The 22,650-nt window shown below is 41.7% G+C and overlaps 1 protein-coding gene across 1 annotated transcript in view; it reads left to right on the top strand.

Annotated features, from left to right (window-relative positions):
- The first annotated feature begins 12,438 nt into the window (after window positions 1-12,438).
- The window catches only part of mtpap (mitochondrial poly(A) polymerase), a 46,677-nt gene continuing 36,465 nt past the window's right edge, over window positions 12,439-22,650 (top strand). Inside the window, exons 1-4 of the mRNA XM_078537815.1 lie at window positions 12,439-12,599; window positions 17,215-17,387; window positions 20,649-20,882; window positions 22,306-22,530. Of these exons, the coding sequence (XP_078393941.1) occupies window positions 12,455-12,599; window positions 17,215-17,387; window positions 20,649-20,882; window positions 22,306-22,530 (777 nt within the window). The 5' untranslated portion in view covers window positions 12,439-12,454. The remainder of the gene's footprint in view (window positions 12,600-17,214; window positions 17,388-20,648; window positions 20,883-22,305; window positions 22,531-22,650) is intronic.

Raw genomic sequence — 22,650 nt, 5'->3', positions numbered from 1 at the left:
AAATCATGAGGGGCCTGGACAGAGTAGATAGGGCGAAACTGTTCCTGCTCATAAACAGATCGAAAACCGGAGGGCACAGTTTTAAATTGTTTTGCAAAAGAAGTAAATACGAGGTGAGGAAAAACTTTTTCACACAGCAAGTAGTTAGGCTTTGGGATGCACTGCCTGGAAGTGTGGTGGAGGCAGTTTCAATTGAGGCATTCAAGAGGGCATTGGATGACTATCTAAATAGAAACAATGTGCAAGGTTACAAGGAAAAGGCAGGAGATTGGCACTAAGTTTAAATGCTCAGACAGCCGGTGCAGACATGATGGGCCGAATGGCCTCCTTCTACACCATATCAATTCTGTGATTCTGTGATGCCTAGAAATCCTCAGACATTCCACTAAAAGACACCAAGACTGGTTTGATGAGCGTGATACAGAAATATGCAAAACTCATCAGTTGCATTCCAAACCTGGCAACAGGATCCAAACTCACAAGAGAAGAAGCTCAGCCACCAGACAGCCAAAGCTAAAGTTCAAAGACGAAACCAAATGTGAAGGACAAATGGTGGGCAGAGAAGGCTGAGAAAATTCAACTCCTCACTGACATGCATGGCATGTGCCTTTTGCAAGGCAACCAAAGCAACCTATGAACTCTCAATACACGTACCAACACTGATACGATCCAAGGATGGCAAGGCACTCCTCAAAGACACAGACAATATGACAATATCAGCACCCACAGGAAAGAGCACTTTGTAGAAGTACTCATTCAGAACTCCACAGTGGACATGCAGCTGCTAGAGAACCTCCCACAATATTCATATGGGGACACGCAGCCTTGATGGAGATGTTGACTTTCAAATAAAACATTAAACCAAATCTGTTCAGGTGCATGTTAAAGATCCCACTGCAGCATTTCAAGAGCAGGGGAGCTCTTGTATCCCTCAAACCAAAGCACTGAACAATCTACTGTTCAGATATCATGTCGCTGTTTGAGGGATCTTGCTGTGAAAACTACTTGCTTTGTTAATCAGGTGACCCAGATACGGCAAAAGCCTCCGGTAGTATTATAGGGCCAGGAGGAGCAGGAGTGTTACTTATAGCTCCAATTTAAACAAAGTTTTAAAAAGCAAAACTAACGTTTTTGTTGGGAGACGCTGGCTTGGTTACAGCACACTCCTGAAGGCCTGGCTACAGCACCCGGTGCTGATTAATTTCTTCAAGGGGTCCTTAAACAGGCATTCAGCCCTTCATTAACATATTTAAAGAGCCTGTTTAAGACAGCCACCTGGGATGCCTGGATATTGTCTCAAGGCAAATATAGTGTTGGATGCATTTCAGAGTCCCTATGAATGCAGGGCGCAATGCAAAATTGATCCTTTAGGCTTTCATTTCCATGTGGAAAATGGGTGCAATAGGACAAATTATTATCCCTTGTTCATCATGGAGGTATAAATATAAAAAAAATACAATTATCCAATGGAAGTCTGCTAAGTAATACTATACTGAATAAATATCACAAGCAATGATTCAATCATTTTTATGTATCATGAGGCCTGGGACAGATCAGCCATGATCTTATTGAATGGCGGGACAGGCTTGAGGGGCTGAGTGGCCTACTCGTGCTCCTATTTCTTATGTTCTAATGTGCAAAAATTATAGGAAAAATGGAAACTACCCACAACAATAAGGAACTCGTACTACATGGAGTTGTTCAGGAGAATAGCATAGGTGCATTCAAGGGGAAGATGGATAAGTACCTGAGGGAGAAAGTAATAGAAGGTTATGCTGATAGTGCGAGATGGAGAGGTGTGGGAGGAAGCTTGTGTGGGGGCATAAATACTGGAATGGATTTGTCGGGCTGAATGGCCTGTTTCGGTGCCGTAATTACTTTTAGAACATGTCATAGCATTTCCTGTGAAGAAAATATTTTTGCTGTGTGGTGATGTAGGAGGGCGGTTGAAATTGGGAGTGCAGAAAGTTGCACACACATTTTTACCTTTGGGATCTTGGTTTGAATTCAGATTGATGAACCAAAAGCTTTCAGTAACTGATTCATGAAGGATAGACATTTTTATAAGAAATAGGTTGGGCAGACTTAACCCAGGTTCTGGTGGGCATGAATTCACAGCAAAATCTGCACCAATTTCAGTATTAATTGATGATCTCACACACAGAGGAGGAGGGGGGGCAGGGAAAATTTTCAGCAATGTGTTCAGCAGTTAATGATCTTCCCAGGTGGCAAGGGCAGGACCTTGAGCTGGACCTCGTCGGGACCTGGAAAAATTTATTAATTTTGCTTCCAATCTCCACCCCTCCATCATCTTCACATGGTCCATCTCTGACACTTCTCTTCCCTTCCTTGACCTCTCTGTCTCAATTTCTGATGATAGACTGTCCACCAATATCCATTACAAGCCTACCGACTCCCACAGCTACCTCGACTACAGCTCCTCACACCCCGCTTCCTGTAAAGACTCCATCCCATTCTCTCAGTTCCTTCGCCTCCGTCGCATCTGTTCTGATGACACTACCTTCAAAAACAGCTCCTCTGACATGTCCTCCTTCTTCCTTAACCAAGGTTTTCCATCCACGGTCGTTGACAGGGCCCTCAACCGTGTCCGGCCCATATCCCGCGCATCCTCCCTCACGCCTTCTCCTCCTTCCCAGAAACATGATAGGGTCCCCCTTGTCCTCACTTATCACCCCACCAGCCTCCGCATTCAAAGGATCATCCTCCGCCATTTCCGCCAACTCCAGCATGATGCCACCACCAAACACATCTTCCCTTCACCCCCCCTTGACGGCATTCCGTAGGGATCGTTCCCTCCGGGACACCCTGGTCCACTCCTCCATCACCCCCTACTCCTCAACCCCCACTTATGGCACCTCCCCATGCCCACGCAGAAGATGCAACACCTGCCCCTTCACTTCCTCTCTCCTCACCGTCCAAGGGCCCAAACACTCCTTTCAAGTGAAGCAGCATTTCACTTGCATTTCCCCTAACTTAGTCTACTGCATTCGTTGCTCCCAATGCGGTCTCCTCTACATTGGAGAGACCAAACGCAAACTGGGCGACCGTTTTGCGGAACACCTGCGGTCTGTCAGCAAGAAAGACCCAAACCTCCCTGTCGCTTGCCATTTTAACACTCCACCCTGTTCTCTTGCTCACATGTCTGTCCTTGGCTTGCTGCATTGTTCCAGTGAAGCCCAACGCAAACTGGAGGAACAGCACCTCATCTTCCGACTAGGCACTTTACAGCCTTCTGGGCTGAATATTGAATTCAACAACTTTAGATCTTAAACCCCCCTCCCCCCATCCCCACCCCGTTTCTTTTCCCCCCCCACCCGCCTTTTTTTTCAATAATTTATATAGATTCTTCTTTCCCCACCTATTTCCATTATTTTTAAATCTAAAACTAAAACCTTTAGTCTTTCCACCCCACCCCCACTAGAGCTGTACTTTGAATATCCTGTCTTGCATTCTTAATTAGCACTTTTCTCAGACAAAGACCACCACCTTCAACACCTCTTTGACCCTTTTGTCTCTGACATCTTTTGATTATCTGCTCACACCACACCCTCAATGTGTCTCTTCCCCCCCACCCACCTTAAACCAATTTATATTTCTCCCTTGTTGAAACTATGCTTCAGTTCTGCTGAAGGGCCATGAGGGCTCGAAACGTTGACTGATTTCTTCTCCGCCGATGCTGCCAGACTTGCTGAGTTTTTCCAGGTAATTCTGTTTTTATTTTGCCTTGAGCTGCAATGCTGGTTTAACCCACCCATTTAGCACAAGACACCACCTTGGTCAAGGAGTTGAAACCAGCATTAGGACAACTACCGGGAGGTTTATTAAACAGCTGACAGCCACTTAAAATACCAACTACCACTCAATAAAGAAGTTGCATAGCATCTTGGTGCTGGTAGTTCAACAAACACTCTCTCTTAATAGTGATGTCCTGTGTTATGGACAGGTGAGGGGGCTCATTCAAACACCACTAATTTTTCAGAAAGGTGTTTTGATTTGTTTCCTTTCTGATGAGTGTATTTCCCAACCCCTAAATTTTTGTGTAATCTAATTCCTACTAATAACCCCACAACAAACTCGAGGTAGGATGAACTCAAAAGGTTAGTTTATTGCACACATTCAAAAACCGTGATAAGGAGGGTCCACACATACACAGTAAAGGATAGAGAAAAGAAGGTTTTACAGTACAGAGACCACAGAGAAAATAAGTACTGGTTCACATGAGGCCTAGAGTCCAGAATCAAAGTCCCATGAAGAATTCCTTCACAGAGATTGGCAGGTTGAAAACCGGTGGTATAAAATTCGCTTTTCTGGTGATGATGACTACACAAGGTGAAATAGGCATGCAGAGATGAATCAGTTTGTAGGCAATGGTACAGAACTTTCAGCAGAGGCAGGGTAGATGGGAGCCAGCTGTCCAACCTAGCCAGAGAACCTCCTGTGTGGCCTACTAGTCAGATGCTAAAGCAACAGACTGGCTTGTAGCTCAGGAAGGCAATAATAATTTGTTCAACAAGCCAGAGTCTTAGTCATGTGACCTTATCTCTTCACAAGGGCTTCAACAAAGGATGTTTATCCAGTGTCTGGAATTCAGCTTGGTTTTCAGGATTGCTAACGTCCCCACCATTATGGGTTAAAAGGAATGTTTGGGAGGCCATTGTCTTAGTAGACTCTCTGACTCTGTGGGCAAGCCTAGCCTATCAAATGCAAATGGCCTTTGTGTAACTCCCTTTGAAGTTGAGCTGTGCAGTCCCCATGTGGTCTGTTAGAAGCTCCTCAGAAATAACGAGATATGACGATTCCAACACTGGGACGTGACTTCTTTTTTTCTGGTGAGTCACAGACAATAACTCACAGACAAAGGGTTAGCCATCTTAATGGTCTTTGTTCAGCCAAAATATCCAGTTTAAGATTAAGAAATAGCAACAAGGATATGTTTTTATAAAAATATAGTGTTAGGTTCTTGAGTATTGCTGAAAATAGAGACTTTTTTGTCAAAACTTTTCGTCTTGCACTCATCAGGACAATTCGCAAGAAAATACCAATGTCAGGGGAAACAACATATTTATACTGTATGAGAAGAGAGTGCTAATTGGTTGGCAACTGGACTCTGATTGGTAGAGGCATTTCCATGGAGAATACACCAGTTTATGGTGACTGACAGTTAACTGCCAAGCATTGTTTGAAATTTAAACCAAGCAGCTTGACCCTGATTGGTCAAAACATTCCTCTGGGGCATGAACCAGCGAATAGTTGTCACTTATTTTGTTTAGCTGAAACAGGCGCAATATGTGTACATGTTCTTTCTGTCTGCAAAGAACAGGATCCTGTGTATTAATACACTTTTCAGGGCCGAAAGTGATGGCCTTGGGCCCGTTCCTGAGTTTGTGCGATATACGCATAATCCGATCAGGGCAGCCATTATCCCACAGGATGTCTTTGATGCACCCTATTTCAGCATCGAGCTTCATCAAATAAAGGGTACATCATAGCTGTTGGGAGAAGTACCTAAGGCCAGGCAAAGCAACATCAGCTTCTGCAGGAGAGAGGACAGGAGGGTGAAGTGGAATTCTTCCCTCCCCCATCAGGATCTCCAGTGCCACATATGAAAACCTGTGCACCCCCTCCCTTGGTCCCTTAGCCATGCTGTAACATACTGCTGCGTTTCAGATAGCACACTCCACATCTTTGTGGAAACAGGTGCGAAGAGCCAACAAAAATTGTTCCATGAAAATTGCACCCAATCCGCACTTGAGTGCTAAACCTGCAGGTTTCTGGTTTAGCTCATTCAGGCAAGTTCAAATTATTATAATGAGCAATTAAGCCCCAAAATTGTACACTAAATCCAGACTTTCAAATAGACAAGTCTTATAAACATGCACCTATTCAACACTTATTTTCACCCTTTGGTATAATAGTAAGATTCCTGTTTCAATCCCTGAATTCAGCTGTAATCAGTCAGAAGAGGAACAGCGTTGACTCACTATGCCTCACTGTCTAGTTGCTAACTTATTTTTAAAATAAAACAATAAAAAAACATTTCTCTTGCTTTGCTGTCTTACTTAGGGAGGGGAAGAAAAAAACAGATGGTTGAATAGTTTGCTGATACTCACCACCTAGGTTGACATTTAAAGAATGCCCACCTTGTTGAGATAGCAAGGTGTTGACAGTATTTGTAGAACCTTAACTCAGCATGAATCACCTGCGCAGACAGGGAGCAGAGAAAAGAGAAGGAAAAAATGTGACAAATCAGTATTCCTTTAAGGGAAGAGGTCACAGTGTGCTTTCATACATTAAAAAATACTACCTCCTCAAAGGGTCATGATGTTTATATATAGAAGAGGGGACAGTGGTACGTTAAATATTTATAATTGCTAACTTACTTTTAAAAGAAAACAATAAAAATACATTTCTCTTGCTTTGCTGCAGTTCCAACTTGCCAGTGCCCAATTGGGCAAGTTTGAACTTGAGCTCCTTTTATGAAGGGTATACCGGAAACCTGCACATATCCCGTGAAACAAAGCAACACCCTAGTATCATTCTCTCAGCGCTGTGAGTTAGCGCAAATCTGGAAGGAATGAGTATGAATTTGAACAAAAGGAAATCATCACCCTAAGCCTGAGTCATTGAGAAACAACCGAAGTAATTTCCCCATATTGCTGTAAAATCAGAAAATGGACAGATTCCAACCATTCAGTTATTCCAGTTGTCAACTTGGGGTTTCTGGCTGAAAAGAAGATCTGTGGTCATGACACTACAGTGCAACTTGCAGGTAGTACACGTTACAGAAATAGTGCACCAGTTCATGGAGGAAGTGGATGTTTAAATTCATGGTTGAGATGTTGATCAAAAGGGTCGCTTTGTGTTGTGTTGAATTTCTTGAGTGCTGTTGCAGCTGCACCTATCTAGTCCAGTGGAGAATATTCCATCACATTCCTAATTTGTGCCTTTTGGAGAGGCTTCGAGGAGTCAGAAGGTAAGTAAATCAATGCAGAATACATACCCTCTGACCTGCTCTTGTAGCCACAGCTATCATGTGACAGTTCCAGTTCAGTTTCTGGCCTGGTGTTAATGGTTGTACACAGGATTTTTATGGTGGTGGACTCTTTCTTGTTTTTAACTTATATAGAACCCTCACAGCTCATTAGCAGTGGATGCTTTCATCCCATTAGATTGATCTGCCCCCAAAGAAATTCTTTCTCACCCTCCCTCTGAGGGATCTGGGTGTCCTCATACATGAATCACAAAAAGTTAACCTGCAGGTACAGCAAGTAATTAGGAAGGCAAATGGAATGTTGGCCTTTATTGCAAGGGGAATGGGGTATAAAAGTAAGGAAGTCTTACTATAAATGTACAGGGCATTGGTGAGATGACACCTGGAGTACTGCATACAGATTTGGTCTCATTACTTAAAGAGGGCCATACTTGCATTGGAAACGGTTCAGAGAAGATTCACTAAGCTGATTCCTAGGATGAAGGGATTGTCTCATGAGGAAAGATTGAGCAAGTTAGGCCAATATTAATTGTAGATTAGTAGAAAGAGGAATGACCTTATTAAAGATTCTGAGGGAACTCAAAAGGGTGGATGCTGAAAGGATGTTCCCACTCGTGGGTGAATCTAGAACTAGCAGGGCACAGTTTAAAAATAAGGGGTCTCCCATTTAGACCATAAGACATAGGAGCAGAAATTAGGCCATTCGGCCCATCGAGTCTGCTCCGCCATTCAATCATGGCTGATAAAGTTTCTCAACCCCATTCTCCCGCCTTCTCCCCGTAACCTTTGATCCCCTTACCAATCAAGAACCTATCTATCTCGGTCTTAAATACACTCAATCACCTGGCCTCCACAGCCTTCTGTGGCAATGAATTCCATAGATTCACCACTCTCTGGCTAAAGAAGTTTCTCCTCATCTCTGTTCTAAAAGGTCTTCCCTTTACTCTGAGGCTTTGCCCTCGGGTCCTAGTCTCTCCTACTAATGGAAACATCTTCCCCACGTCCACTCTATCCAGGCCTTTCAGTATTCTGTAAGTTTCAATCAGATCCCCCCTCATCCTTCTAAACTCCATCAAATATAGACCCAGAGTCCTCAAACGCTCCTCATATGTTAAGCCTTTCATTCCTGGGATCATTCTCGTGAACCTCCTCTGGACCCTCTCCAGGGCCAGCACATCCTTCCTGAAATACGGGGCCCAAAATTGTTCACAATATTCTAAATGTGGTCTGACCAGAGCCTTATAAAGCCTCAGCAGCACATCCCTGCTTTTATATTCTAGTCCTCTCGAAATAAATGCCAACTATGCATTTGCCTTCCTAACTACCGACTCAACCATATACACACCATTCACTCCATTATTTTCCCAAAGGATACTATTGAACTTTTCAGACGTTACTTGTTTTTTAATAATTTTACTTCTTCCTTCAATGAATCCCTGTCTTTCTAAGTCAGTATCAATTTTATTTCGTACATCACCCCTGGAAACTTTTCTACTGATGTTAATCTGTGGTAATTTGGTTTATCCTTGTTTCATTTAATGAACAGAGGTGGCACCTTGTCAATCATGCAATTTTCTGACACACCTTTTATCTAAAAGAATGTTTGAAATATTACAATCAGAACTTCTAGTATTTCTTAAGAAGTTTAGAAATATATAAATTTACACCACAGAAAGAGGTCCTTTGTGAAATTGTGTCTACACAAACTCTTTGCTAGAGCAGTTAAATATTTATATTGTTGCCCTTTTCTATTTCCTAAGCACTCTAAGAGGACTGTGCCATGGTAGCCTTGTGCTTTTTCCACTTTGAATTTCACCAACTTTTTCAGTATTGTGCTTCCTTGTCTGTAATTATTCTACCTAATTGCTCTAATTCATCCTCTGCTTTCATTTTTCTACTGATGTTAATCAGTTTTCCTTTCACTTCCACTTCTAAGATGAATGTTAAGTACTTATTTATTACAAATGCTATTCCTTCTTCCTACAAAAATATATTACATTTTCATTCCTAAATTGGCCCTACCCACTCTTTCAGAATTTTTTTTCAGTTATGTGTTAATAAAAAAACATTTACTACTTTCCTTTATGGTCCTGCTAGTTTTTTCATCCCTCTCTTAGACTTTCAAGATTTTTTTTGTTTTCCCTGTATATTTTATTTACTACAATCAATTTTCTTTGTAGTGTTAAGCCCATACTTATCATATGGATCAGCTTAAAAGTTGTATTTTAATTTTTGTTTCTTTCCTTAAACATAGAACTTCTCCTTGTATTCGAAAGTTTCCAGTTGTTTTTCTATTATTTTATCTGTCAACTCCCCCACCCCTCCCCCACCAATTCCCCCCTTCCCCTGTTCCAATATATCTGAGCTGGTTTGCCCTTTACCTTCTTGTACCCGTGGCCCCAATCTCTGATAAGGTTGTCTCTGGCCATTTCTTATCTCCCTTATCAAATCTTCTAGCCTTCGACAATCCTACAACTTTCACCATCCATCCACCAAAATAACTCTTTTCCAGGGTGCTTACAACTTCACTCTTAAATTGCTAAATCCCCACACCACGATCCCACTGGCACTGCCAAATTCCTTACTTGCTGCCACTTATTTAAACATGCAGGTACAGCAAGCAATTAGTAAAGTAAACTAGCCTTTAGTACAAAAGGATTTAAGTATATGAGTAAAAAAATCTTACTGCTATTTAGTAAGACCACACCTGGAATAATGTACACTTTAGGTCTCCTTACCTAAAAAAGGACATACTTGCCTTAGTGGGAGTACAATGAAAGTTCACCATACTGGTTCCTGGGATGAGGGGACTGTCCCCTGAGGAGAAATTGAATTATATCCCCTGGAGTTTAGAGGAATAGGATCTGATTGAAACAAATAAAATTCTTAAAATCTGGGCAGGATAGATGCTGGGAGGATGTTTCCTCTAGCTGGGGAGTCTAGGACACAGGGTCACATTCTCAGAATAAGGGGTCTCCTGAGATATGGAGAAATATCTTCATTCAAAGGGTTATGAATCTTTGGAATTCTCTGCTCCAGAGAGCTATGGATGCTCAGCCATTGAGTATATTCAAGACAGAGATCGATATTTTTTTGGATACTAAGGGAATCAAGGGATAAGGTGATGGGGCAGGAAGGTGTAGTTGAGGTCAAATGTCGGCCATGATCTTATTGAATGGTGGAGCAGGCTTGAGGGTCCAAATGGCCTTCTCTAGCTCCTATTTCTTATTTTTCTTTATTCTTTCTTGGGATGTGGGTCTTCCAAGGCCTGCGCATGTTGCCCATCGCCAATTACCCTTGAAAAGATGGTGGTGAGCAACAGTGAGGGTATGGTTATAGAGTTCCAAGTCAGGATGGTGTGTGACGTGCAGGGGAACTTGCAGGTGATGATGTTTCCACACATCTGCTTTCCCTGTCTTTCCAGATGGTAGAGTCATGGATTTGGAAGGTGCTGTTGAAGAAGCCTTGATGTAGTGCATCTTGCATCTGGTACCGTACACACTGCTGCCACTGTGCGTTGGTGGAGGAGGGAGTGAATATTTAAATTGGTGGATGGAGTGCTGACCAAGTGGGTTACCTTGTCCTGGATGGCGTTAAGCTTCTTGAGTGTTGTTGGAACCACATTTATCCAGGAAAGTGGAGAATATTCCATCACAGTCCTGACTTGTGCTTTTTGGATGGGGGACAGGCTTTGGGGAGTCAGGAAGTGAGTTACTCCCTTCAGAATTCCCAGCCTCTGACCTTTGTTATGCTAACAAAACCAGAATATTTCTGACAAAGGCTTCTCTTCCCATCTGCACCATCACCTCTGAAGTCTGTGCCTGTCACTGTCTCTATCGATCCCTTAACTGCTTCTGTGCTACAAGACTTATTTCCAACACCTCACCTTGGATAATTCTTAGCTTGCTGTAATTCAAAGTTAGGAAAACTTAAGTTATTGTCTTCTCTCCTGTCACAAACTGCACTCCTTTGCCATTGATTTCATCCTCCTCCCTGGTCACCCTCTCGGGCTGAATCACACTGTTAAGCCTGAGTTTAAAATCCTCACTCTCATCTTTAAATCCTATCCCATGGCCTTACCCAGTCCTATTTCCACATACTTTTCCAATCTACACCAACACCCTGCCCCCTCGCCCCCTGACCCCCGCCCCCACCCCCCACCATCCACCAAATTCTGTGCTCCACAGTTATTTGTTTCCCACTCTTGGAATACTCTTTACCTTTCTCTCCTTTGAAAACCACATTTGAATCAATTTTTTTCGCCACATTTTGGCCACGCTTCCTAATCTCTGTTTTCCATCTGCATTCCTGTGAAGCGCATTGGGATGTTTCATGAAATCAGAGAATTTTAAAATTTATTTCATGGGATGTGGCTGTTGCTATTTATTGCCCATCCTTAATTGCCCTTGAGAAGGTGGTGGTGAGCCACCTTCTTGAACCACTGCAGTCCATGTGGTGCAGGTACACCCACAGTGCTGTTAGGAAGGGAGTTCCAGGATTTTGACCCAGCTTTGGTGAAGGAACGAACAGTGATATAGTTTCAAGTCAGGATGGTGTGTGGCTTGGAGGGGAGCTTGCAGGTGGTTGTGTTCCAATGCATTTGCTGCCCTTGTTTTTCTAGGTGGTAGAGGTCATGAGTTACTGTCTAAAGAGTCTTGGTGAGTGGCTGCAGTGTAACTTGTAGATGATACACACTGCTGCCACTGTGTGTTGGTGGTGGAGGGAGTGGATGTTGAAGGTGGTTACAGCACAGAAAAAGGGCATTCGGCCCATCGTACCCATTCTAGTTCTCTGCAAGAGCAACTCCTTTTCCTCACAGCCCCATAAAAAAAAATTTGTATCTTCAGCTAACGATCCAATTCTCTATTGATTGAACCTGCCTCCACTACAGTCAGGCAATCTTCCGCGGCTACGTTCGCGGCCGGATGTCCCTGGAAAGGGAGCACGCGGTGTCTGCCGGCACCATCGAGGCCTTACGTGCCCGGTGGGCACCGCGGGGACTGGGGTGTTTTGTTGACCCCTTTAATCACATCTTAGTTTGATGTTTGTAAGGTTCCTTTAAAGTTTTTCCTTGGTTTTACAGCTGACCTGACTTAGGGGCTGTGCTTGATTTCTCCCTTGTTTTTGTTAATTTAGTTTATTGTTTTGACTCAAAAGAGTTACAGTCAGGCAATGGCTTCCAGGTGGTAACCGCCTGCTTTAAATCGATCCAGGTGCCCAGGGGTCCGACCTTCCACCAATGGTTTATTGGTGGTAAAGGTGCTATATAAATACAAGTTATAATGGGTCCTTTTTTACCACTTTGAAATGTGTCGCCTTGCCTTTGTGTTGTCTTATTGTTGATGAGGAGGGAAAGCCACCAGCTCAGGTCAGGCCAGGCCATTTTTGTTTGAATGTGGTGGGCGGGCGGGAGAGTGCGCAGGCGCACTGGGCCTGCTGAAGATGGCCGCTTCCATTTGGTGGCGGCGACTCGAGTCCGCGGGGCGACGGCGGCGGCTCAGCTACAGCCACAGGAGGAGCGGCGGCAGCAGCAGCAGCAGCAGCTCGGCCGGGACAGCGCCGGCTTTGGAGGGCAGCGAGGAGTCAGGTAAGGGCTGGATTCACCCAGGGGAAGAGCGGTAGGTTCCCGGGCCTCAATCCTCGGCTCAGCCGGGAGCCCGGCCGGGGCCTGGTTTGGGGGCGGCTCTTTCGGCTTTAAACTGTCTCTGCGCCTCTCAGAAGCACAGGCTGAGTCCCTTCAGCAACCCTGCAAACGACACCTTACCCTGCAGGCTGGGCGGTGTGTGCCCCTGTTAAATATATTAAATTCGGGGCAAGTCTCAGTTGTTGGGGAAAAGCCTCCATACATTTTAATTTAATCGACTTTAATCCCTCACTCTTGAAAATAAATTCTGCTCTATACATATCCATCTTTCCACTCTTATTTATGGATCTCAAACCGCTGGTTAGGCCTCGGCTGGAGTATTGTAATCACTGCTGGGCACTACATGAAGGAGACCTTGGAAGCATTCAGAAGAAACAAAAACTTGTATTTATATTGTGTCTTACAGTCTTCAGAGGTTTTTGCAATCAGCGAAGTACCTTTTGAAGTGTAGTCACTGGTAGGAAATGTGATGGCATTGCACACAGTAAATTCCCATAAGCCAACAATGTGATAATGCCTGCATAACCTGTTTGTGGTGCTGATTTATTTTTTTCATTCGTTCATGAGCATCTAATTCCCATCCCTAATTGCCCTTGTTCAGAGTCAACCACATTGCTGAGACCCACATGTGTAGGCCAGACCAGACCAGGTAAGGACAGCTGATTTTCTTCCCTAAAGGTTCCACTAAAGGACATTAGTGAATCCAGTGGGTTTTTATGACATGAGACTTTTAATTCCAGATTTTTATTGGATTCACATTTCACCATCTGATTTGAACCCAGGTCCCCAGAGCATTACCCTGGGTCTCTAGAATACTAGTCCAGTGATGATACCACTATGCCACTGCCTCCCAAATATTGACCAGGGTATCAAAGTCACCTCCCCTGCTCTTCTTTGGAATAAGAATGTAAGCGATAGGAGTAGGCCATTCAGTCCCTCAAGCCTGCCCCGCCATTCAATAAGATCATGGCTGATCTGGCCCAGGTCTCAACTCATGTTTCATGCCAGCTCCTCATAGATTTTTGAAATATTGGGGATTCAGGACTATCTACCTCCTGTAAATACTTTCGGTGATCTAGCCTCCACAACTCTCTGGGGTAGAGAATTCCAGACATTCGCTGCCCTCTGAGAGAAGAAATTCCTTTGCATCTCAGTTTTAAATGAGCGACCCCTTATTCTGTAACTACATCCCCTAGGTTGAGATTCCCCCGCTAGTGGAAACATATTCTCAACATCTACCCTGTCAAGCCCTCTCAGAATCTTGTACGTTTCAATAAGATCACCCCTCATTCTTCTAAACTCTGATGAATAAAGGCCTAACCTGTTTAGCTGTTCTTGATAAGTCAACCCCTTCATCCCAGGAATCAGCTTAGTGAATCTCTTTTGAACTATCTCCAATCTCCAATGCCACTATATCCTTTCTCAAATACGGGGGCCAAAACTGTACACAGTTCTTCAGGTGCGGCCTCACCAACACCAGCTGTAACAAGATTTCCCTATTTTTAAACTCCAACCCCCTAGCAATACAGGCCAAAATTCCATTTGCCTCCTTAATTACTTGCTGCACCTGCATGCTAACTTTCTGTTTCATGCACAAGAACATCCAGATCCTTTTATGCTGCACTTATTTGGAGTCTCTCTCCATTTAAACAATAGTCTGCCTTTTGATTCTTCCTATCAAAGTGCATGACCTCACACTTTCCGATATTAAACACCATCTGCCAAGTTTTTGCCCACTCACTCAACCTATCTATAACCCATTTGCAGACTCCTTATGTCCTATTCACAACAAGCCCTCCCACCTATTTTTGTATCATCAGCAAATTTGGATACATTGCACTCTGCTCTCTCCTCCAAGTCATTAATATAGATAGTAAATAATTGAGGCCCTAGGACTGATTCTTGTGGCACTCCACTAGTTACGTCTTTCCAACCTGAAAAAGACCCATTAATCCCAACTCTCTGCCTTCTGTGTGTTAACCAATCCTCAATCCATGCTAATGCATTGCCCCCAATAACGTGATCTCTTATCTTTTATATGGCACTTTATCGAATGGTTTCTGGAAATCCAAATACACTACATCTATCGGTTCCCCTTTATCAACTCTGCGCATTATATCCTCAAAGAGCTCTAGCAAATTTGTCAAACATGATTTCCCTTTCACAAAACCATGTTGACTCTGAGTGCGTTAAGCTTTTCTAAATGTCCTGCTATTTCTTCCTTAATAATAGACTCTACCATTTTCCCAATGACAGATGTTAGGCTGACAGGCCTATAGTTTCCTGCTTTTTGCCTCCCTCCCTTCTTGAACAGGTCACATTAGCGGTTTCTCAATCTTCTGGGACCCTCCCGGAATCTAGTGAGTTCTGGAAAATTTTGACCAATGCCTCCACTATCTCTGCAGCCACTTTCTTTGAAACCCTTGGATGCAGGCCATCAGGTGTCAGGTCCTGGCGACTTGCCTGCCTTTAGTCCCATTAGTGTCTCAAATACTTTGCCCCTCATGATACAGACTGTTACAAGATCTTTCCTCCCATTAGCTCCTTGCTTATGTGATATCTTTAGGAAGTTTATCATGTCCTCCCCCGTGAAGACCGATTTAAAATATTGGTTTAAATTATCTGCCATTTCCCTGTTCCCTGTTATCGATTCTCCAGTCACATCCTTCAAGAGTCCCATGCTCACTTTAACCACTCTCTTATATACCTGTAGAAGCTCTTGCTGTTTGTTTTTATATTTCTTGGCAATTTACTTTCATAATCAGCTCTCGCCCTCTTTATTAGCTTTTTTGTCATCCACTGCTGGTTCCTAAAAAAAATTCCCAATCCTCTGGCCCACCACTAGTTTCTGTCAATTTGTATGCCTTAGTTTTTGATTGGATACTCTCCTTGACCACCTTTGTTAACCACGGGTGGTTCATTCTTCTCATCGAGTCCTTCTTTTTGACCAGGATAAATTTTTGCTGAGCGTTATGAAACATCTACTTAAATGTCCGCCACTGCTCATCTATTGACCTTCCCCTTAATCTATTTTCCCAGCCCACTTTACTACTACATACTACCATATGTTCTGAAACATCCACCTGAGGGCCAGACAGGGCCTCAGCTCTGAAGAAGGGCCATATGGACTCGAAATGTTAACTCTGTTTCTCACTCCACAGATACTGCTAGACCTGCTGAGTTTTTCCAGCACTTTCTGTTTTTGTTTCAGGGCCTCAGTTTAACCTCTCATCTGAAAAATCGTACCTCCAACAATGTAGTGGTCTGCCTGTAGTGCACCTGGAGTGTCAGCCTGGGATTTTTGTGCTCAAGTCTTCAAAACAGGGAATTATAGACTGGCTAGCCTAACACCAGTAGTAGGGAAAATGCTGGAGTCTACTATGAAGGATGTGAGGACACTTAGAAAATATCAATGGGATTAAACCAAGACAACATGGATTTATGAAAGGGAAATCATGTTTGACAAATCTACTGGAGTTCTTTGAGGACGTAACTAGCTGAATAGATAAGGGAGAACTAGTAGATGTGATGGATTTGAATTTTCAGGAAGTCCCACATTAGAGGTTAGTGAGTGGGGGTAATATAGTGACATAGATTGAGAATTGGTTAGCAGACAGGAAAGAGAGTAGGAATTAAGTGGGTCTTTTTTTTGGAGTGGCAGGCGGTGACTAGTGGGGTACTGCAGGGATCAGTGTTTAGGCTCCAGCTATTCACAATATATATCAATGATTTGGATGAGGGAACCAAATGTAATATTTCCAAGTTTGCTGATGACAAGAAACTTGGTGGGAATGTGAGTAGTGAGGAGGATGTAAAGAGGCTTCAAGCTGATTTAGACAGGTTGAATGAGTGAGCAAATACATGGCAGATGCAGTATAATGTGGATTAGTGTGAAGTTATCCTCTTCGGTGGGAAAAACAGAATGACAGAGTATTATTTAAATGGTGATAGATTGGGAAATGTTGATGTACAAAGGGACCTATGTGTCCTTGTACACCAATCATTGAACGCAAGCATGCAGGTGCAGCGAGCAGTTAAGAAGGCAAATGGCATGTTGGCCTTCATTACGAGAGGACTTAGTACAGGAGCAAGGATGTCTGACTGCAGTTATACAGGGCCTTGGTGAGACCACACCTGGAGTATTGTGTGCAGTTTTGGTCTCCTTACCTAAGAAATGATATACTTGTCATAGAAGAGCGAGTGCAGTGAAGGTTCACCAGACTGATTCCTGGGATGGCAGGATTGTAAAGATTCTGAGTGCAATTGCTGAATTGGTACATGCTCATAACAAATTGGGTTGAGATAGCCCAAATACCCCTCCCCCAATCAAACATCATTCCACTAAGGAAGAAACCTGTGTGAACTTAAAGATTTCAGAATTCGAGGTGATGTTTACAGTAACTACTGTTTTGTCAAAGGCATTAACCTGTTCAAAATAACTGGTAAGGGAGCACATTAAATTGGAAAGGAAAGAAATCTTTTTTTAACATCCATGAAAAAAACCCTTCATATTATACTTCATTTCCCTTTTGAGCACTTACCAAACTTATATTTTCAGATTTGACTGAGAAAACTACTGCAAAGACGTTCTCTGCATTGCAAGCAGAAAGGCACGAACAAGCAGAACGGACCGTTTTGATCAGCTGTCCTTCTAATATCAGTGAAAAGAAATTCTACAAATACTTATCAAGCTATGGAACGATCAATAAATATTTCTTCTATGAAACTTTTGTAAGTGTTGTAAGACCAAAGTCTGAATGTTAAACCACTTTCAGTATGCATCCATGTAAGAAGCCCTTGAAAGCAATAATAAGAATTTTAAAGTCAAGTGCCCCCATGGCCTGGCCCTTCCATATCTCTGATCTCCTCCATCCCTACAAACCCCAGAAATATCTGCATCTAACTAATTCTGGCCTGTTGAGTATTCCTGATTTTAATTGCTCCACCTTTGACAGCAGTGTTATCAACTGCCTAGGCCCTGAGCTCTGGAATTCTCTCCCTAAACCTTTCTATTCTCTCTCCCCCATTAAGATGCACTTTAAAACCTAAGGTTTTGGTTATCTGCATTAATATTGTCTTTTGTGGCTCAGTGTTAAATTTTGCTTTATAATGCTCCTGTGGGATATTTTATTATGTTAAAAGCACCTGGATATTTTATTTATGTTAAAAGCACTGTAAGTTGTTTCGTAAAATTCTTCTTTGACTGCACATGTAGAATAATGGCAAGTCCACAGAAAAGGACATGAGGATAATCACATGGGTTAATAGTCACATATACCTCAATTTTAAAACAGCAAAGCTAGTGTTGTGCATGTACATGAGGAACCTTGATCATATGACTGTCTTTAAGTTCACCCTACCCCCTATTGATTATAACATGTACAGTTTTCATTTGTAGAGATTATATCTGTCTCTGACATATATTCCAAGCTTTTTCAACTCATGGTTCAGTATGGCTGTAGCCTCAATAAATGGGATCTATGCAGAAGCATGTTTTTCTTTTGCCTTTGCTAGAAACACTTTATTTCCAAAGGTAGAATATTAAACTTATACAGATTGAAATCAGAAAAGTATTGAATAATGCAGCAGCTCTATTGGGATCACAAAAGATAGGTTAAGATTTTGGTTAGAGGACCTTCATCATAATCACTTACCCCTGGCCATGAACCTTTTTTTTCTTTATAAATATTGATAGATCCACTCTACATTTCATCCATTTTCTCCAGAATTCACAGTTTTTCTTTCTATCTCCAATATTTAGGTTGGCAATGGTGTTCTTCATTTTGCTATCAGTAAAATGTTACATCTGTGAATTATTACAAAAGTTTGTGTGATATAGCTGCATGTCAACAAAGACACCAACATTAAGACAGCCACAAACCCCATTTACACTAAAATAATCAACAACATGGATTAATTTTCATCAGGGTCTGGGGAATATCCTTCCATAATCAAAAATCTGAAAAATGAATTTTAAGAATTAGGTTTGCAAATGAAATTCTGCATTTTTCTTCCCCTTGGAGATAAATTTATTGCACATGTTGGGAATTACAACTGCATTCTTAACTATAGCCATCTTAATTGCAGTGCAAATATGGTTACATTAAAACTGGTGCAATGGGCTTTCACCACTGAGTGCGTAATCACACTGCTGCATGGTACTTGATGTTACAGACTAAGCGAGTCCCAAACTTAATTCTTGGTTTCACACAGGCAACAGCAGGAGCAATATGTTTTTACTGTGTGTCTGTCTATCTATCTATAAATACATACCCTAAGGTTTATTTCTTACTAGAATTAGAACATTTTATTATGTGGACCAGCAGCTGCTGATTTCTTAAACTGGGTTATTAATGTGAATGTAACAGAATTTGCATTGTGGCTACAATGGATGTGGTTTTGCAGTTCAGACCGATTATTTTTTCTGAAATAACACGTTTTTTTCATCAAACTATAGCTTTAGGAAATTGTTTATATGGACCTCTGCACATCTGTAATGTACACAGCTCTTGTACATGACATGAGTTCTTTGGGAAATTTCTGAATTTTCTCTTGTAAGGGAGGGACAGAGGTGGTTATGAATATTTATCATTTTCCTAATTTATAGCAGGAGGGAACGTGATGTGATGCAGGATGGTGAAATACTTCAAGCTGGTTCCTTTGTGTTTTGGTAGCTCAAAGATGACGATAACATTTGGAATGTGCTAATCATCATTATTTCAGAATTATTTTCTCCCCAACCCATATGTGAAATTAAGCAAAACAAAAATCAATCCGCTATATTTAAAAAAACACGAGGAATCTGAGATTCTCTCCTGATGGCACTGTAAGACTGCAAATGTAATGAACTGCTAAATATTTCCCTTAATGCGAAGGCTTTAATTCAAGAAACTGAACAAATGCAGAACCCCAAACTTTGTAGAAAATGGAGAATTATTGTAGCTATGACTTCTGATACACAATTGTTGGAAAGTTATGCCAACCAACAATTTTTTAGTATTGGAGAGGGATAGCCCTTTGGATTGGATTCAATCTCGGCTGCCATATCCTAAGCGAGAAGCTGGTACTTTTAGGAATTTTAATATTTTTCCAGCATCTTTTTTTCTCTTTCACATTCCCGGTACTATCGATAATAGATACATTTGTTTCTGCAAAAGTTCTAAGAAAAGCCAAGAGCTTTTATTTCTCTATAAAGTTTTTCCCCATCCAGCATTGGCTTCTTTGGGTACATGTACATTGCACCAGATTCTTCCACCTCTGCCACCACCACCCAACTATCTTTCCCCTTTGTTAGGATTCATTTGTGAGCCTTGACACTGAGAGTCAACTAGTTGCATCAAATCTACGGCATAGAAACAGGAGATCCTGCTCAAATGGCCTATGCCAGTGTTATGTTCCACACCAGCCTCCTCCCACCCCCTTTTCATCTAAGCCTTTCCTTCTGTCTCTTCCACCCTTGTATCTACCTTCAATACATCTGAACATCAACTACTTGTGCTAGCATATTCCACATTCTTGCCATTCTTTGGGCAAAGTGGTTTCTCCTGAATTCCCCGTTGGATTTTTTAGTAACTATCTTAAATTTATGACCTCTAGCTTTGGACTCCCCCCACAAGTGGAAACATTTCCTCCATGTTTATCCATACACCTTGGCCTTTACAATAATGAATCACAGCTAAGCCTGATCCTCCACTCCCCAAGTTCTCACAAACATTCTCTCAGCAGTGGCTGTTGGATAGTTCTATTCTCCTCTCCTCCTTCAGTCTTACCCAGGGGGCATATGGTTCATGTGTAAAACCTTTATCACTGTGGTCTGTAAGGCTTAACCACTCATAGCATCCACTCACTGAGCATGAAAAGATCTTTTAGAAAAGGTTAATGTGCATATATTGAAATGTTAGACATTCACTTTATTGTTTGGCTAATAGTTTTATCATCTTATAAATATATACGTTATTGCAGTTTTATTAATTTCTTCTTTTCGTTCTACAGGGTGTTTATGCAGTGGTGGAGTTTTCTAATAAGGAAAGTATAGGAACACTCAAAGGCTTTTCCAGTATCCCGAGGCTCCAGCATGAATGTGCTGTTCCGTTCAAATCCAGGTTTTTCAACTTAAGAAATAATCATCCAAGGGAGCTTTCTGCTGCACAACCTTCTGTACCATGCCTTAAACAATCTGTTATCCCTGTTAATGAACTTTTACAGAAGTTGTCTGGAGCTGAGAGTGTAAGTTTGTCAGAATGCTAAAACACAGTGGAAGGCTAAACTAATCTTCTTAATCACAATAATGTGACAATATTATATGTTTTGATCACTGCTGTGCTGTGGGTAGAACACTTTGTTTTGATTTTGCTACTTTTGAGGTGTAAAGTTATCCACTCTGGAAAGAAAAATAGAGAAGCAGAATATTTTTTAAATGGTGAGGGACTAGGAGATGTTGGCATTCAGAGGGACCTGAGTGTCCTTGTACTTGAATCACAGAACGTTAACATGCAGTCACAGGAAGCAATTAAAAAGCAAGTGGCATGTTGGCCTTCATTACAAGGGGATTGGAATACAAGAATTAAGAAGTCTTGCGCAAATGTATACAGGGCTTTGGAGAGAGCATACCTAGGGTACTGTGTGCGATTTTGGTCTCTTCGCCTAAGGATTGAGGGAGTGTAACAAAGACTCACTAGAATAATTCCTGGGTTGAGGGCGTTGTCTTTGAGGGGACTTCGGTCTGAATTCCATGGAATTTAGAAGAATGAGAGGTGATATCATTCAATCACAAAAATTTTTTTAACAAATGTGATAGAGTAGGTGCTTGGAGTATGTTTCCTATGGCTGTGGAGTATATGACTTGGATTGTAGTTTCAGAATAAGGGACTGATCATTTAGGAATGAGATATGGAGAAATTCCTTCACTCCAAGCATTGTGGATCTTTGGAATTCTCTACATGAGAAAGCTGTAGATGCTCAGTCATTGACTATATTCAATGTAGAAGTCAATAGATATTTGAACACTAAAGGAAGAAAGGGATATGGGGATAGTGTGGAAAAGTGAAGTTGAAGTAGAGGATCAGCCATGATCATATTAAATGACAGAGCAGGCGCGAAGGCCCAAATGGCCCACTCCTCCTATTTCTTATGTAAATCTCGATTTAATATTCATTGACTAATTTATGTTTTGTATTTAAAGCATTATTAAATCAGCATTACTAAGATCGGTAATGATAGAAGTATGAAGTTATTTTGTACTGTGACCAATTAGATTGTAGAAAACAGCCAGCAGTGCAGTTAGATTTTGTCCCTCTAAACTTGGATTGTGGAGAACATTTTGAATGTTATAAGTAGGCCTTATAACAACACTGCAAATGCACGAATATTTAAATTATGAAAATGTACCTTTTGTCAGAAGCTCAGACCTTGCTAATTAATGGCTTACTAATTTTATTTATTACAGCTTTATCGTATAAATATAATAGCGTTGGTTGAAAAACAAATTTTATCATTTGTATTTCAACTCCAAAATGAATTATAAAGGTCCCAGTTTCTGTCAGATTGCTGGAAAAAAGGAAGATCATTTTATAAATCCATCAAAGTCTGTTAATTTGGCATGCTGCCTGAGTGCTCTAAGTTGATTGTTTGTTTCCAACTTCCCTCTTAGATAGATGAACAATTATACAGAGCCTGCAAAGAGTACCAGATTACGGAAGAGAATACCCGTCTTCGTTTTCTTGTGTGTTCCCTAGTGAAGGACATTGCAGCTACTTACTTTCCGGAATGTTCAATTAAACCATTCGGATCATCCGTAAATAATTTTGGGAAGATGGGCTGTGACTTAGACATGTTTCTGGATCTGGACAGTATTAGTGGAAGAAATAATGCTAAGGTAATAACTTCAAGGAAGGAAGTGGAATTCCTGTTTTCTCCTATTAATAATACATATACAATTAAAGAAAAATGGACCCTTTAAGTACTTGTAAAACTGTAGTAGTCAAAGCAGTGAAGC

Source organism: Cetorhinus maximus, chromosome 3, assembly GCF_964194155.1.
Source record: "Cetorhinus maximus chromosome 3, sCetMax3.hap1.1, whole genome shotgun sequence".
Classification (NCBI taxonomy): domain Eukaryota; kingdom Metazoa; phylum Chordata; class Chondrichthyes; order Lamniformes; family Cetorhinidae; genus Cetorhinus; species Cetorhinus maximus.
Note: the sequence above shows the minus strand (reverse complement) of the source record. Positions and strands in the feature narration are given on the sequence as shown.